Here is an 18,413-nt window from a genome sequence, read left to right on the forward strand (position 1 = left end):
AAGTTTATATAATAGCCCTCTTATTTGATTCTCCAATAACTCTGCATTTTTGCATCGAAGCTGCTGGGTCGTTCCAAGTTTAAACCGTTAAGCCCGTTTCCTTGGCCGATTTGAGGATGAGCTATCTCGCGACGCTACATTTATATCAGTTCGTTAAGCCGCTGTTAAAAAGAAAAAGTAACGCGATACACCACGGAAAGATATTCGCGACATGATCAATCGTTACGTGAACGTCGGTGCAACGTGAACCGATGTATCGGCATGCCATCGGTCACGTCGTCGCGACGTCGCGTGCTTGTCGCTCTCGTTGGATTGCCGGATATCGACGCTTCGCGCATTTCCCCGTGCACACCGGAAAATCACGGACGAGATCCGAGACGGACGTCCCTAATATTAATTAACGGCGCCGCGTTACGACGTTGTCCACCTCGAGAAACGCGCGATTATTTCCTCGCGTGTCTTTACTTTCGCGAGAGCGCACGCACGCGCCCATCTTATGAGATACGAGCGAGAATCGCCTAATCAAATTTAGTCCGAGATCGCACGCGAATGTCACCCGCGAGAAACGCCTGCTTTTTCTCGCTCTCCTCAATCATATGATACTTGAACTAACGATGCACACGCACGATGTACTTTGCTAACGAAAAGAAAATTTAAACGGTTCGATTTCTTAATTTAATCACGTCGATTATAATTCAGAAGTTTGATATTCGATTGTTTCCGGTGATAAGAATAATAATTCGATTAATTCGATTATAATATTGCAAGAGAGAGCGCAAGAAAGTTTTTAGTTTTTTTAATTAAACATAATTGGAATATGGAATGTACAGTATATGAATTTGATGACATTTATGTTTTGTTCTTTTCTTTCGTTTTTCTCTAACTAAACAACCGAATCGGATAACGACCCAGCAAACAGCGCGCGTTCAACGCGATTTTCCAGGAAAAGATTCGGGTGAAACGATCAAAGGAGCTTTCCCGGGAAAGCGCATGCGGCCGGAATGCAGTGAAACGCCAATTTGTTCGAAAATACATCCGGTAAACGAGCACGGCGTTCTTATTGAATTTAACTCTCAGATTGTTGTTGCGAGAGAAGTAAATATATAGAGAGAGAGACGATAAAGTTGTATTTTAAAAAGTTTCTATGAATTACGAACACTGGATAACGATAAAAATAAATTAATAATTATAAAAGAAGTGTTACTTATTTTGTAAAGAGATTTCTATAAATCATAAGAATATTAATCGAACAGTCGAACATTTCAAAAAAAATTCACGCGGGTCGTTTAGGAAAAATTTGTTAGATGCATTCTCGTGCATCTTCGAATGTCTCGCTTCTCGCGCCGCGACACAGGCGATAAATAGCATTTAACGGTATTCAAAACTTGTGACAATCGAGTGGCCTGAAGCGTTGATTTATCTTAAAGTCGATACGTCAAACTTGCACGGTCGACTACGACTACATTAAGCAAGAACGATAACGACGGACGTTTTAGTCGTCCTGAAAGTCGCTTGGTGCATCGAGACGCAATTGCATAAGATGCAGACGGTCGATTACGGACATCATGCGGCGAGAGGGTACAATTGAGATTAAGGCTTACAGAGATATATTTTCATGCAAACGATATTGACGTGACAAGTGGAGTAGTTAATAAGTAGACATTTTTTATATGCAGATTGGTGGAAAAGAGTACAATCAATAACTATAAGATCATATGTTATTTATAATATCCATCATATTTCTACTGCAACATATGTTAGGTATAAATATGTTGAATATTATAAATAATATAAATAACAAAATCTTAGCTATTAATTGCTTTTTTTCACCAATCTGCATATAAAAAAATCCTATGTCTATATTAATAAAACTTTTACCTGTAGTTATTTTTATTAGGAAAGTGTATTTTTTGCCCTCAACAATTAATCGCCAATCTCTAACATTTCATAAGAGACGCAGGCGAAAATGTTTTAAGTTCAACGATATCGAAACTTGTAGATGACTCTGTTATATTAGGCGTTTTCTATAGGCAAAGATTTTGCCGCTTTCCAAGAAACTTTCGAAAATACGAAATTTGACAAGAGTACACGCGTTCCGCAACTTTTTATTTTTTTTAATACAAACTTTTTGAAAACTATTCGATTTCGGCAAAAGCGTAGAAACTCGTTTGCCTGCCCAAAGCGGTAAAGGGAGAAGATAGATCCGCGCGCGCAGATGGTCGCGTGGGAGCGAGACAGCGAACATAAAGCATCGTTCCCACCTATACGGCTGATCCCTCGATCAACATTGCATGGCGAAAGAAACTTATTAGTTTGTAAAGTCGGTTGTTCCGTCGAAATCGTCCGCGCCGTAGATCATCTCCTGAGACGATCTTTTACATTTTTGACATTTCACGACAGCTCGCATCATCAAACTGTTCCGGAATGTCTGTCAGGTGGATGTGCACCTTAACCCTTTTACCGGCGTTTCGATGCCCCCTCCCCCCATGCTGACCCCCACTATCGGTGGACGTCCAACCGGGGGCGCATGCGTCCGTCATTTCCCAGTAACTCCGATCGGCCGGCCAATCGGGCACGCTGGGTGTCGACATCGTCGGCCAATCTGCACCACGATCGGTGACGACGGTGCTATTTTCGGCCGGCGTGACTCACGGGATATAAGCGAGTACGTTTAGTTGGGTGTTCACAAGTTGTCGGGCCACCGTGGCGCACAGGGTGATCCGCGTTCGCGCAAACGCACGTCGTCGGCGCGATCCCGTCGCGCTGCGTTCCGTTCTGTGGACAGAAAGACGCGGCACACACGCGCGCACCACGTCGTGTCGCGAGACTCGCGAGTCATTGTTGTGTTGACAGTCGAAGCAGCCGGGCAGAGGCAAGGAGTTGCAGGCAGGCGAGCAGACGGGCAGACAGGCAGGTTGCCGCTCCTCTGCGGGCCGGCTGTCGTTGCCGTCGACGTATCAGTAAGTTGCCGCTGTCCGCCGATTTCGGTCGACTCGCTCGTACGTGCCGCCGGTGGTTGGTGCGCGATACGCCGAGTGTGACGTGACAGTCCCGTGAGACGGAGGGACGGTCGGAGGTGCGGCGTGGAGTAAGAAGAGACGGCGGCGGCGGTCGTACCGCGAGTGAATTTTTGCGTACAGTCGCGCGCGGCTGTTATGCAATCACTCCGCAGCGCGGAGCAAAGTGTTCGCGCGTTGACGTAGGCACAGAGGAAGGAGAGACTGAGAAGACGGAGAACGTCGCAGTTGTGTTCAACATTTCGGGCCGGATAAGAGAGTCGCGCGACTGCCGGGGAAACCGCGGCCGGAGGCCAGAGACCGAAAGAAGTCGAGGGTGAAACCTCGGTTGTTCCTAATCGAGGCGAGTTAACCAGCCCGGCGGTATCGATGGTGCGCAGCCTAACGATGGAGCAGACGTTCTACGAGGACGCGAGCGTCTACGCCGCGATGAACGGTCGCGAGAACAGCATGGGCCAGCTTAAGCGGAACCTCACGCTGGATCTGAACGGCTGCCAGAGGCCGGGGCCGCAGGCGAAGAGGCCGCGGCTGGGCCCGCTGCCGCCCGCCCTGAACAACGTCACGCCGATCCTAAGCTCGCCGGATCTCAACATGTTGAAGCTGGCCTCGCCGGAGCTCGAGAAGCTGATCATGACGCAGCCGGACGGTCTGGTCACCAGTCTACCCACCCCGACCACGCAGATCCTGTTCCCCAAGGCGGTCACCGAGGCCCAGGAGATGTACGCGCGAGGCTTCGTCGACGCGCTGAACGAGCTTCATCACTCCGACAGCTCGCAGGAACCCGGCGGCATGCACGGCGCCACGTACACGACACTGGAGCCGCCCGGTAGCGTGCAGAGCACGGAATCCACCATGAGCAACTCCGGCCTGGTGCACGTCAAGGACGAGCCGCAGACGGTGCCGAGCGTGTCGAGCACGCCGCCGATGTCGCCGATCGACATGGAGAATCAGGAGAAGATCAAGCTGGAGAGGAAGCGGCAGAGGAACCGCGTGGCCGCGTCCAAGTGCCGACGGCGCAAGCTCGAGCGCATCTCCAGGCTCGAGGACAAGGTCAAGCTGCTCAAGGGCGAGAACAGCGAGCTGAGCGGCATCGTGCACAAGCTCAAGGAGCACGTGTGCCGGCTCAAGGAGCAGGTCATGGACCACGTGCACGCCGGTTGTCATCTCATGGGCGTCGGCAACCAGCACCAGTTTTGAAGCTCCCAATCGTCCTTCCTCCCTGGCCGAGGATGACGAACGTTAAACCCTCGCGGGTTCGCTATCGCCGCGCTCACTACTTTCTTGCCCCTTCGCGGTAGTTTCCGCAAGAGAAACGAACGGTGAATTTTGTCGCTAAGTACGGCCGGTGCGTCGCGTCGGTGTCGTTTGGATCTTCTCTTCTACGATCGCGATCGAGAGAAGATCTCTGGCGCTGCGTAAACACGAGGCTGTCACTCGGAAACCGTCCCCCCTTCTTATCTCGACCTCAAAAAATTCCGGAGTGGAGAGATTCTTTGTTTTTTTTCTACGATTGACGCCAAGGAGAAGCAAAGTTCATCCTCATCTTCCGATGTATCGCCAACAGAGTTTGGGACGGAGGAGGCGGTCTTCGAGAAGCGAAGGACGATCCTGTTGCCAGTCTGAAAAAGGATCCTCACAAAAGGGGGAGGGATAAGGAGTCCATCATCCACACCACGCTCGCTGTTTTCTCTCTCTCGGTTCTTTTGTGACGCGATCGGGGAGGAGACGATCGCGCACGACGACGGCAAGAACAGCATGCGGCAGGCGGAGCAGGAGGAAGAGGAGGAGGAGGAGGTGACGGTCGAGGTGGAGAAAGAGGAAGGAGTGCCTTCGTACAGCGTGAAACGTAAAGGATGCTTTTGGGAGAGTGGCGGGCGTGCGCGCGTGCGTGTTGCGCGCATGCGAGAGACTTTACACGCACGAGCACGCTCGGCGACGGGCGAGCGCGTGTATCGTATGTATGAGTGAGAGTGAGTGAGTGAGTGAGTGAGTGAGAGAGAGAGAGAGAGAGAGAGAGAGAGAGAGAGAGAGAGAGAGAGAATGTGTATAACAAGGAAAGAGTGTATGCATGCGCGAAAGAGAGAGAGAGAAAGAGGGACATCGCGCGAAGTAGCATGAGGGGGGAGAAGTACCGCGGCGGCCATTTTGGAGAACGCGAGAGAGCCGGCGGGAGATTCGAAGCTACCGGAAACTCAGGCTCTTCTCGTTTCTCTACCCATTCTTCCCTTTGTCATCGAGTATACGCGATCGTCGTCCGTCAGCGAATTCGCTTTGTACCGTTTTCACCTTGCCGTTAGATCGTGGAAAGCGAAGGGGCCCCCCCCTTCTTTCTTTCTCGACAGTGAACGGCAGTGCCGATTTTCTTCTCTACGCGAACACGCGTAGGAGGTATGCGATTTCGCTTGTTCGATACGAAGCGTTCGCTTTGCAAGTGACGTAAATCATGTTTCGAAAATTGTTTCCTTGATACGCGCGAGGAGGATTTTTTGCGCTCCGTGATTCTCGAATAAAATTTAAACGCCTCGTGCCAAGTTGCGAGGATCGTTACATTCGTCGATTATCGACGATTCCCCGCGATTCATCGCCGGCTCTTTTTTTCGCGAACGAGGGAGACGATTGTGTATTTTTGCGAGTCAATCAAAACGGGAGATTCTCATCTTTTCGGCGCGATCGCGCCGGAAAGAACCGCACGAGACCGACTTTATACATGTGATAAGCGCAATCAAACCGGGAGATCACGTTTGCCTTTAACAGAATGCACTTTCGCGAGAGAGACTCGAGCATTCCGCTAGTTTTGGAAACTTCTACACTTTGGTGCATACGAAATATTGACAAATTAATTAACTCTTAAGGAATACATTACGGTGCTGTACTATAGCCGCGCGCAGAAAACATGCATTAGGGCAGTCTGTTATAATGACGCGTATTCTAACGTATACCAGACGACAGAATCGATCGACGACTGCTAAAGCGTCGAAACGAGCTTGATTTATTAAGTAGCGTATGTCTCGCGTATTTTTTTTTTTTTATATATTAAAATTACATATATAGTTTCAAATCTTCACGCTATACTTTTCTGAAAAGATCGAATCTTGGACAGTTAATGTCCAAAGTTGAAAGATTAAAATTAAAGTATTTTTCTAATTGTGATTGGTGAAATGCAATTGTATGTGTAAATATATAATGAAGAGGCGCAATCCGTTGCGCCGAGTAAATATGTAAAATTTTTTAATTGTTAAAATTGTAAAAATATGTACAGGTTGTTTCTGTATCTTCCATATACGTACTTTGAACCGATTGGATAGAAGCGATTATTTGAATAAAGAGATATCTAATATTTATATTGCGTTGGAAACTATCGGCAGAAGACGCGTTCGCTACGATCGTATATGCCTCGCCCGTGCGTGCATCGCGATTAAACATTGTTCGATATTTCTTCTAAGAGCATCGATATTTTTCTCCGACGTGCCTCGACGTCGCTTCGCCCGCAACGCGTTGGTCGGACGGTACCGAAGTAGCCTCGGTTTTAACCCCGCTTTTTGGAGAGAAACCAGCGCTATTAAGTCTGTACAAATAGATTAGTGTTTCGGGAGCAATCGTGCGTGTTGAACCTGTCGAAGAATCATCCCTGGGCGAAAAGGACGGACGCGGTGTACGCTCGCGGTGTGAGAAACGGCCCTGCAATCGCCTAACGCGTGCTGATTTATTTCCGGATCACGCCTGATTACCGACTTACGGATAATCGACGTAAATCACGTAATTATACGATTGATCAGATCACGCTTATTATCACATCAGAATACTCGAGAAATTTATTCTATAACTGGTCTATCTCGTCCAACCATCTTTCACAGAATATGATTCGTCGTAAATAGTTTTTGTCGTAAAAAAATTCAAGAATATGATAGTCTTTTTGTAAATTGGAACGGCGGATGACGTACTTAAAAGAAAAAAACGAAAAAAGAAGATTAAAATAGCCTTATATCCGCGTGGATTGATATCATTAAAAAATTACCTTAAAAAAAAAAGGTAAAAAGGTCGCCAAAAAATAGCCTTTCATCCGCGTGCTTGGATTGATATACCGCGTCCGTTCGCGCGATACCCCAGGAAGCCCTCCCCCCGAATCTTTCCCTTAGCTCTTAAGCCGGAGACGGTCAGCGAGTCACGTTCTCCTTGGTTCTTCTGCGCGTTTCACGGCGCGTGGAACTCCATTTCGTCATATGTGCATCTAGTCTTGTCCAGTATGCCCTTGTAAGTTGCGCGCGACGCGTATGCGTGAGCCGCATACCGCATACATGTACACATTCGCATTGTATACACACACGATATTTAACACACGTGCGGTACCCGGGGATGCACGTACACAACACGGTGGTCGTCGCGACCGCGTTCAGCCACGTGTCGCAAGTTGCACGGCGTCGGGAGGCGTCGCGAGACGTCGGTCATCCGCGATATCGGATATTCGCCATACCGGACCGGCAGACGCTCCACATATTGCTGGGATACACCCTCGTTTCTCTTACGACACACGGTACGCACATTCGCTACCGATTGTATGTCCCCGTACTTTGCGCGCACAAGACCGTGCACGATAGATTTTGATACGAAGTCACGAAGCTCGCGTAGACTTAGGCCCGAGGCTCGCGAGTTATCGTTATCGCACGACGATATCGACAATAAGCAAACCTTCTGGTCTCTTCGCGAGGAATTGTCCCCGGATGTCCATGCTTAATCTCTCCGTTCGATTATTCGTAAAATTATCGGCGATCTAAGACGAGTTTTGAGTAAAGATTGTTAAAAAGATTGTTACATGTATAATATACGCTCTCGCTGCATTCTCTTCGAAGTGCATGTCGAAGAACTTGGATATAATCGAACGGAAAGAATGAGACATCTTGTACGGGCAAGCGAGCAATAACAAAGCAATCTTACCGCCGTTTTGCGCATTATCTGATACGAGATGGATCGCGCGCGTGAGCGCGAAGAAAAATACTTCACGGAGCGGATGGGGAAAAATAGCGATTACACGCCGTTATGCAATCTTTTGCGAATAATGCTCTCGTCCCCGTAACTTCGTCCGAGAATTTTCGAGTCTCTCGGACGAATTGTAATCAGGTCAGCGTCGAAAAGTCTTTTCATAAAAGTGACTATGTTAAGAAGAAAACGAGCGATTTCTTATTGTTTCGAGGGATATTTTTAGATTGTATGAGAAAATCGATTTGATTACAGGGAAGAATTAAGCGTGAATTTTTGAAGATCTGTCGCTCGCGACAAAACGCACGCGTCTTCTTCACGTGTATGTACATTGCATAACGCCGTTGCGCGAAATCTAACGGGTGTGCCCGGACGAGCGACGGACCACACCTATCGATTTATCCGCGACTCGTATCTTCTACAAGGAAATATATTTTACCGAGAACGCTTCTTTGGACGGACGAAACGCAACGTTTTCTAAATGGACTAAAATAAACTCCTTTTTCTGTGCTCGATTCGTGTTTCAGACGATTTTTGGATGCGATAATGGAGCTTTAATCAAATTAATTGAACGCGTTAAAATAATAGACAAACCAACCCTCTTCGCGACGAAGGTCGCGATCGATTTTTTTACACCTTTCCGATTTACGCACATTTTATCGAGTCGAGAAGGAGGAGGACGCCGAAAGTGTTGCGCGAACTTGCGCGCTTGTCTGACTTTTGCGATTACCCGTTGGCCTCGTTCTCCCTCTCTCTGTACTTTCTTTTTTAATATTGACACGAGAATGTTAAGATATATTTATTTCTTAAGATTAACTCCCCGATACTCGCAGCGATCGCTATGATAATCTGCACTTTGCAAAAAAAAAAAAAAATTGTCAAAGAGATTTCATGCGTGAAACGTTACTTCTCATTATAACATATGAAGCAGTTTTTATTCGGGAGAGATATTTAATACGGAAAAAAGTCAGATTACTTTTAAGTGATGATTATACGTAACGATATTGCGGGCGAGTATCGGTGGACCAAGTTGCGCGCTGTTCCCTCTCGCTTGGATATTCGCACTCTTTGTATTTATTCATTGCGACGATGTGCGATCGAGAGACGCGCGATCGTCGCTTCGTGCTCTCGATCGCAGAATCTCGGATTCGTGGTGCCTGATGAGCGATTCGGAAGACACTTGAGAGCGAGGCAGAAGCGAAATCCTATATCGCGTCTCGCAGCTCGACATAGGACCGCAAAGGGCTAGAACCAAAGGAAACCTTCTCGTCCGTATTCTCTTGCCGCCCGCATTCGACGCGTCAGATATGCCCGACTCGGGCATCTTTAATATGTGATGAAATAAAAACGAGGGTATACGCGGAAGCTGGCTCGCGAGTACGAACTGAGACGTATATTCACATGCCTTCGCGGCGTGCCTTCTTCTTCTCGAGTTACAATAAATCGGGCGGGCGACATTTTTCAGGGGCACGCGCCTTTTTCTGAGCTTTGGCCCCCCGAGCGAGGAGAGCGGTGGCGCAAGATGTATGAAAGTAACGGAAACCACATGTGATTTAGTCAGTAAGAGCGAGATAAACCCCCCATTAGAATATAATATTGCGTGGCGAGGTGTTGTGCGGTGGTTAACGACGCCCGTGAAAGAGAAAGAGAGATATATAAGAACACACACGTACACTCACACACACACACACACGCGCGCGCCGTAGAGAGTTACGTATAACATTATACATGAGAGTAAATATTGCTATTATAAAATGTAATAATATTATATGTATACACACACACACACACACATATATATATATATATATATATATATATATATATATGTTATATATTGTCTACCGACAGAGAGCGAAGAAATCTTTTTTTACGAATAATTTTATTTTTGAATGAAATACGACGAAAATAAAATTTCAATATATTAAATGCAAGCAAGTTGTATAACTTTCTTTTTTCTCTAATCCCTGATTCAATCCTGATAATAATAATATATATTTCGCCAGTTTTCCGTAATTTTTCACGTAACTACGAAAGCTTTGATTCTCGAATGCATTCTGATTACGGTCTATATTTCTATTTTTCTATTGTATTTCTGATAGGAGAATCGTCTTCGAATGCGAGATTTACATTTCCGTTCTATAGAGAGCAAAAGGCGATAGAATCACCGAGAAACGAAAGAGAACGAAACTGAATTCCAACATATATAGAGCGGCTAAATCTCCCCCTTCGACCGCGTTAATTATCGCGCAATTGGCTAATTGGCTCAATTGGGAAAGTTCTCGGTACTAATTAAAATCGGGCGAGCACGGTTTTAAAAATGTTCTAGTTATTAGAACGACCTTTCATTCTGAGAATCTCTTTTTAACGAACGCTAATCTAAGTTTTATTTTCCTTTGTTAAGGCAATGCTTCAAATTAATAATGAACCAAAGATATCAAAATGAAATCACTAAAAATGATCGTCTTATCTCAATTTAATCGTACAATAAATTAAGGGCCACAATACTCTGTCCTATAAAAATTTAGTTTAGCATTACGTAATATTACGTAACTTTTTATTAAATAAACATAGATCAAATCATTCCCTTAATAATAAATGTACATTAGAGAGTACCATCTTTTTAATAATATTATAGATACTGCAATAATACTTGCAATTCTTAATTGTTCAAATTGATGCCTTTGTTAACTCTCTCATTTTTGCTTAGTTAGTTGTTAAGTTCTATCAAATCGTAGGCATAAAGGTGAAGCGCGTTATTTAAATTTATTCCCACATTAATAAAAGATTATATTTTTCATTTTTTTTATTCTATTCTCTCAAGGTACAATTACTTCCTTAAAAATAAACAAACGATTTTACAGCAAATAACCGAGCAATATAAAATTTTCACTCATGTTCAAGGCAACGTTTAGTTTCATACGCGAAATTAAGTAAAGATCTTCACAATTACAGAATACTGATCTTCGCGAAAATCAGCATTTATGCATGATGCAATTCAGATTATATTATGATGGAATATTTTCGCGCTCGCGTGTTTAGCTTCGCTTAGGGAATAAATCTACAATTCTTTGAAGGACAACAACAGCGGAAAATAGAGAGAGCCACGTTTATTAGGATTAAAATGTCACACGGAGGAATGTCGTATATACTACTCGAGAATTATTCACGGTTTTTGGAATCCGCGATATAAGGAGAGACGTGCATGATCGCGACGGTCGCGCCTAAAATTACGGCTTTAATTACATCCGACGGACTCGGGCCGTTAATAATTTTTCGCGTTATTTTTATCCGGAAGGACATTCGAAACAAAGCCGCGAGCTCTTTAAATCCGGCCGTCGCGTCGCGGGGGAAAGGTGGAAGATGATCGTAGGAAGCGCATTCATGGCCGCGGATGAGTCGATAAGGCATAAATTCCGCCGAGCATGGAATGCACACGGCGAGATGCTACACTCGCGAACGCAATTGCGGCGATATGTGCGAATACGGAATAAACGCGTGAATTATCGTCGAAGGAAACAGGAAGACGCGGGAGAAAGAGAAAAACCTGCAGACATTATTAAGTTAGAAAGTTATGAAATGGAAATCAATATGGTTATTTTAATCTGGGAACGGTCACCTGATGATGATTTTTACATCCCAGTGTCGAAAAGATAAAGCTCACATCACAGTAATTTTAATGTGCTTCTTTTTCGTCTTTTAAATATTTTTTTAAGTTTTTCCTTACTCTCTTTTTTCAGAAAATATTAAATAAATCTATATACAATATTATATTGTCCTCACACATACTAATAAATTATGGACAATGAAAAATATGCAATTTGTATTAATAACAATGACTTTTAATTGGAATGTAAAAATTACCCCAGGTAACCGTTTGCAAAAAAGTGAGAGTTCCCGAGTTAATCTCTCCTCTCTCTCTATAGACTGTTTCATTGTTCTGCATTAATAATAATCTAGTACATTTAATTTTTTAATGGACTAATATTTTACTTGCAAAATTGTCTTTCACCGTGGGATCGTTTTCTATTATCGATTGCAATGCTAATATTGTGCGATCGTAATAATAATATTAATAATTATTACGAGCCGCGGCCACGGGTCAGAGAAAATCAAATTGCGACTCGCACGGTTCCGTCGCGTTTTTCAACGCGGCCTAAACCGGAGATAAAAATTCAGAGGACGCCCGGGACGCCGTCGTCGCTTCGGCTCGCGTGCGCGCGGGAGATATCACCGCGTTATCGACGACGGCGCTATCGCGACCGTTATCGGCGCGCGCGCTTCGGTCCGTTTAGCTATTGAATGCGTGCTTATCGCAAACGGGGAAGAGCAAACAGCGTTCCCGCCGATCTGCCCGCCGTTCTTTGCGCGCCGCGCGCCGGTTGCGGCTTTCGCAAGCGTATGGTCGTCGTCGCTTCGGCGCGCGCGGCGCTAGGTGATTCCAAATAAAAAAATCAGTCGGATACAGGACCGAAGGTTTGACTCAAAAGAGCGTTACTGCAGATCTGTGCTATTTCGGACGTATATAGCAGTAAAATAAAACCAGCTACGTTACGCGAACAATATCGCAAGGAGATATCGCCCCCGTTGCACCCTCGATTCATGCATATGGCCCGCGATGCGATTCTCCGAGGTCGGCTGATGTCTTTCTCGGGAATTTGATCGATCTCTAACGTGAAATCCGTACGCGATCGCGGGTATCGCGACGATTACATCGATCGGAATGAAAAAAAAGGGGTACCGAAACCTTGGCGGCAGGTTAGGAACGATCGTCGGTGAGGAGTAGGAGGACGCGAGACGTTTTCTTTTCTGTTTCTCTCTTTTCCTCTTCTTTTCTTACTGTTTACCTTGGCTTTGGAATGTAAGAGATAAGTGACTGCGTACACGTGTATACGTGAATCTCGAGGAGAGCAGGACTGGCTTATTCGGACCGGAGAAGAAGATATATGCTGACGACTTCGTTATTTATCTTTATTTTTAGCGCTATGAATTACACTAAAGTTTTTTGTGTATAAATGTATCGTATAAAAAGATCACCAAAACTGAAAAATTTATGAAATTTAAGTCATATTCCTCTATAAGCAAAATAGCATTTACGTTTTACAAATATAAAAGAATAATATGACCAACACAACGTAAGTAATATTATACCGAGAGAATAATTTTATCGAAAATTAAAACTGATAAATTCTCATCAAGATACTAAATTAAATTATAAATTTAAGATGATCGGCAAGTGTAATATTATTCGAAACTTGTTAATCTTGTTATTTGGTGCTTTAATAATACATATATTATGAAGATGTGTCATAAAATGAGAAGAAGGATATACACGAAAATAGGTTGCGTGAAATATGTGCATGTAAATGGATGAGGATTTTAAATATTAAATCGACACGAGCATTTTATTGCTGCTGAACGTCGAATATATTTTACGAACGAGGTTGACCTTCGATCGCTGCTCGATGGTGTCGATTATTAAGATGATGGATTGCGCAATTAAGTATCCACGGAGAATGTAATTTATGCGCGTAAAGAAATGTCAGCGTTATCTTTCGGGAACTTGGAGTCGACGACTTACTTGTATACAAAAAGGCAAATTTTGCTCAAAACACCGGCTATGAATAATCAGCTGTTTCTACACGAAAAACAGCTGATCATTATCATTAGCATTCGCATACTTGACTGATGATAATGTAAGAAAGGAAAAATCATGTTTATTGTGTTCATCTATAATTAGTTAGAGGGAAACGTCTGTTTATTATTGACATTATTATATTAATCCGATAATATCATTAACTGTTATTTTCGCCGTAAAATCGAACTGTGTTTTAAATGTCCGAGATAAAAAAAGCGTTTTATCGCCAAGAATTTTAATTACAGTCCGGAAACGCGGTGCACACACATTTTGAACTTAGCTCTTTCTTGCGCAACTGTGTCTAGATATTAACCAGCTGGATTTTGCGCAAGTCAAATGAGAGCGCATAATTCATCGATCGGAGAATCGAGGGCTTGGAATAGTGAGGCGAAGTCTCTCCGTGCACGTTTGTGCGTGTACGAACACGACGACGAGATAAGACTGTAAATTGCTTCTCGTATCTTCGTCGCATCGTCGTACAGGACGTTTCAGAAGGTACCGGAAGTTCTTCCTCGGGAAATCATCTTTCTCGACGCGTCGATGTTAAACGCCTCGGGCAACAGATCTCGAATTGGGATTCCGGAAAAGTGAAACTCACTGAAATTCAAACGAACCAAATAAGATTCCTTTATCAGTTTAACCGATCGATCGGTGCTCCCGGAAACACCCTGTACATCAGGTGTCTCGTTCGTGGCATCCGCGCTTGGCTTCTAAAACGTGCGTTGTTTTTCGCGAAAACATCGAAGGTGCGTTTCACGCGACAGATATTTATAGATTTTTCTGTTTAATTGTGATAATTCCGCGCAGGACGATACGTATGTCGGGGACGAGCAATCGTAGTAGCGATATTGTGAGCCGCCCGACCGTTATCACTTTCCTGAAAGAACGCACATCAGAGATCTGCGACGTGCGGTATGTGGAACGGATTTCGCTTTATCGCCGAGAATTCTCGGAGCGATGGCGCGACGATGGGAGCCTTTCGCTCGGCCTTCTCGCGGAAGCGACAAGCTGGCGATTGGAATGTAAAGAACTTAAAAGATATCTCAAACAGATGATTAAATATAACAATAATTAATTATAGAAATATCTTATAGATAAAACGTAAAATATATTAAGGGGGTCATCCCGTGTGATGACCGTTTTTTTTAAGGTTTTTTTGCATTTTTTTGCGGCGAAATGAAAAAATACAGAGCTTCTAAATTTTTACTATATATTTATTACATCTAAAACTATATGTGTAAATTTTTTTATTTGAAAATATAGCGTCGATGGCGAGTTACATCACTGGAATGGCACCCATGTAAAAAAAAAGCAGACAAACGGTGTCCACGATTCCGGCAGACTGGTTTATCTAAAATAAAAAAGCCAAATTGCATTTTAATCTATAGATAAATGACTATCGCGGGAACTAGGATTATTTGAAAATATTAAAAATTCAATTGTTTGCATGCTTTTAAAAATTATAACTCAAAATAACATGATTTTTTGCGACTATTTTTTTATGCGGACAGAAAACGGCTCAATATTTTTTAAAAATTCTAGTTCCCGCGATAGCCACACATGTGCTGAATCTACCATTCAAATTTTATTTAAATCCATTGAACCGTTTTCGAGAAATCATGGACACCAGTTTAAAAAATACAGTTTTGAGAAAAACGCGTTTGAAAGCGCCGAGCGCTCAACTGCGTGCTTAAACACCTTACCTTCTCACTGCTGTAACTTTTCAATGACTTCGAATTTCGGAAAATTACTTTGCCAGTATATTCTATGCATGCTCTAGATTAGATTTATGCAAAAAAAAAAAATCGATTTTTTGAAGCCGTCACACGCGATGACCCCCTTAAACGAATGTAGAATGTTAAATCATAATGTTTTTTTTTTCTTACAAGTGAACGCGTTAAGATGGAACGCTCGCATGACGAACCCCATTTAGCGTTCACGGTGTTCGAGACAAAAATGCGCTAACGGAGAATTCGATTATGCGGACGCGCTAGTGCGCGGTGGTGCATACTATAAAGGCCGACGCAGGCAGAATGTGCGTATAAAAGCATATGGGTAACATATGCGGAATTGAATATTCAGTTTCGCGGAATTTATACGTTACAAACGCCCGGGACACGTTTATGCAATATGCGCATCTTCATAAATCTATGCACGCGGCACGAAACGTGCGTCAGTGTACACTAGCGCTTATAGTGTTAATTGCGTGCGGACACGAAATCTCGAGGATTTGTATTCGTAAACGCGCGCGTTTGATTGTCAGCTATACCGGAGAATCATATAGTTACGATGATGAGATTGAGTGTCGCTTCGACATAGAATAGAGGAGAAAACAAATCCTGATGGCGATCGCGGCGGAATATCGTGCCGCGAATCAAAGCGCAATTCCGCGAAATCGACTGAAAATGGATGGCACCAGGCGAAGGTCGCGTCGCGAGTACCATATCCGAAGGCCTAGCTCTCCGCGCATCTAGATCTCCTTAAGAGAGTGATCCGACACCACGATGGAGAAAAATGCGAGGTCGCGCGATGATCGCGTCGGTATATCCGTATAGAGTTACGAGTTACGAACGAGCAGCGCTCGAGCGCGCGCGCGTTTAACCCGCGCCGGCGAACGCGGTGATTATCGCGAATTCCGCACTGGCGGTCTCTCATTATAGCCTATGTCCTTGAATTGATCGTAGCTCTTCGCTATGTGTGCTACTGCATGCGCGCGCGCGGGTTTTATTCACCTAATTGCTCTCGCGCGAATTATCCAGTCCAATTAACGGCGGCTCGATGATCCCGTCGCCGATGGTGCGGCGAACCTCCCGCTCTATTCAAATCGCATTGCATAAATAATCGGCTTCGTCGACGATCCCTAATTATCTTGGTTACCAAACGTTACTTTATATGGAACCTAATTTTTTAATCTAATCGTCAAGCTATCACACTTGCAAGGATGTTTTACGATACATACACATATATGTGTCTTTATGCGTTAAAAATATTCTTAATTATTCTAAGTTTACTCCCTACAATATATTATTTCGCATCATTTCCACTCTTTTTATTAATTTTTTGGCAATTTATCAAGTACAGTCGATGTTTACGATGCGCGATTTTTAATGTATAAATCTGAAGTGTTCGTATTCAATTTATGCGTAGCCGCTATTACGCAATCGTACTTATAAAAGTTGTGCCGTGTTCCGGCGTTATCTTGATTTTTATATTTTAACCGACTTATCGCGATGTGCCGGCTCTCTGTGCTATTAAGCGACGACGCGTGGGATAATAGATCTCATCTGTTTACCCTTCGCACAATGGCCGCTGATGAGAGATCTACACTCTTTTTCAGCCAGATCCCCACCGCGGAGAGAAGTATACCGATTCACGCGGAAATGTTTAAGCATTACGGTTATTTTTCCGTACAATTTATGCAAGTGCCAGAAATTTATCGCGAACGAGATCATAGAAGTGGTTCACATCAATCCAGGAAGATCTTAATGCTGCAAACATAAATGGGATTACAATATTCTCTAACGATATTCGAATAAATTAGAATGTTGACGCTTTCCTCTCCTTTATACTGTTATCGAGATAAAACAATTGTTGTTCAACGGTTTTCCTTCTTTATGTTTTTATCTCGTAAACACGCTTTATTCTTTATCAATGTACCTCGAAATTTAATTTTACCTCTTCCGAGGAACATTGAGCACGTAGATCAGTCGCGATATTAAATCGTAGCTAACATCTCATTGCGCGAAATCAAATTATCGTTCGTTTTAATGGCATTTCGAGTGTCGCGTTCGGCTCGCGAGTATTTTCAGACGCACCGCGTATCTTTCGTTCCTGAAATTGTTATCTCGACGATGTGTCATTACCTCGGTTGTCGGGCGGGGAAACGCGCTGGGGATAAGTAGGCCAAACTAAAGCGGCGACGATGCTTTGTGATGCAGATAAGCTGCCGCGGAGCGGCGAATGCAATAACGGCGGGCGCGACGCGGCCCCGACCGCATGCCTGACGGACCCGCGGAATGCGCGCGTAAACAAAGAGCACGCGTGCACGCGCGGGACAAAGGGAAGTCCGCGGCGTCCACGGTCCACGCTCGATCGCATCCTCGTGCCAGACGTCGGTGCCAACCCATTATGCCGCTGCTCGATAGATCCTCGACGGATTATGTACATACATGCTGTTCCTTAGATCTCGCGTCACTCGATGATTCGAATAATGTAAACTTTTGTAAATAGTTCAGTATGCATTTTCTTGAAATAATCTAGCGATGTAGATTTTTTATTTAAATGAATATTATAAATTTGGATCTATGTGTGTACATATTATGGAGAATAAAATGTATATCATTGCATTATATGAACAAAATATATATTATTTTTGTTTATAATTTCGCTTAATTTTCCGTTTTTTGAGGCGATGATTAATTTTTTGTTCTTACCCTAGAGGTCCACTGTCAATTTTATTAAGCATTTCCTACGAATCTCTTCGTAATTGCGATTTAATTGCAAGTCAGGCCAGTATGAGTTAACTCGTACGTGACAGTCAACGTGTTAATAATTTTCTGAAATTTATTGGTTTATATAAAGACGTCCTATTTTTTATATTTTCTTGAGCGATTGATTTATTATAGTGGCTAATAACATTTCGAATTTATGTAGTACAATTGTAATATTTTTTTATGATTTCCGGCTAGACGGCATTTTCTGGTCGTACAATATCGCTTGACGCCAGTCTGTGATTCATATCGTTTATCCTCCGCCGCCGCTTTATTCGTAACGTGTGTTAAGTC

At 43.8% G+C, this 18,413-nt stretch overlaps 1 protein-coding gene and 1 long non-coding RNA gene across 2 annotated transcripts in view; one reads left to right on the plus strand and one right to left on the minus strand.

Annotated features, from left to right (window-relative positions):
• Positions 1–18,413, minus strand: part of LOC143905293 (uncharacterized) — a 96,746-nt gene that overhangs the window by 14,867 nt on the left and 63,466 nt on the right. The window lies entirely within an intron of this gene.
• Jra (Jun-related antigen) lies at positions 1,987–9,160 on the plus strand. The gene has a single exon (XM_077419907.1). It carries the CDS (start codon positions 3,387–3,389, stop codon positions 4,212–4,214), a length of 828 nt encoding a protein of 275 aa, XP_077276033.1. The 5' UTR covers positions 1,987–3,386; the 3' UTR covers positions 4,215–9,160.

This window comes from Temnothorax americanus, unplaced genomic scaffold, assembly GCF_048541705.1.
Source record: "Temnothorax americanus isolate GAGA-0224 unplaced genomic scaffold, ASM4854170v1 Scaffold6, whole genome shotgun sequence".
NCBI classification, from domain to species: domain Eukaryota; kingdom Metazoa; phylum Arthropoda; class Insecta; order Hymenoptera; family Formicidae; genus Temnothorax; species Temnothorax americanus.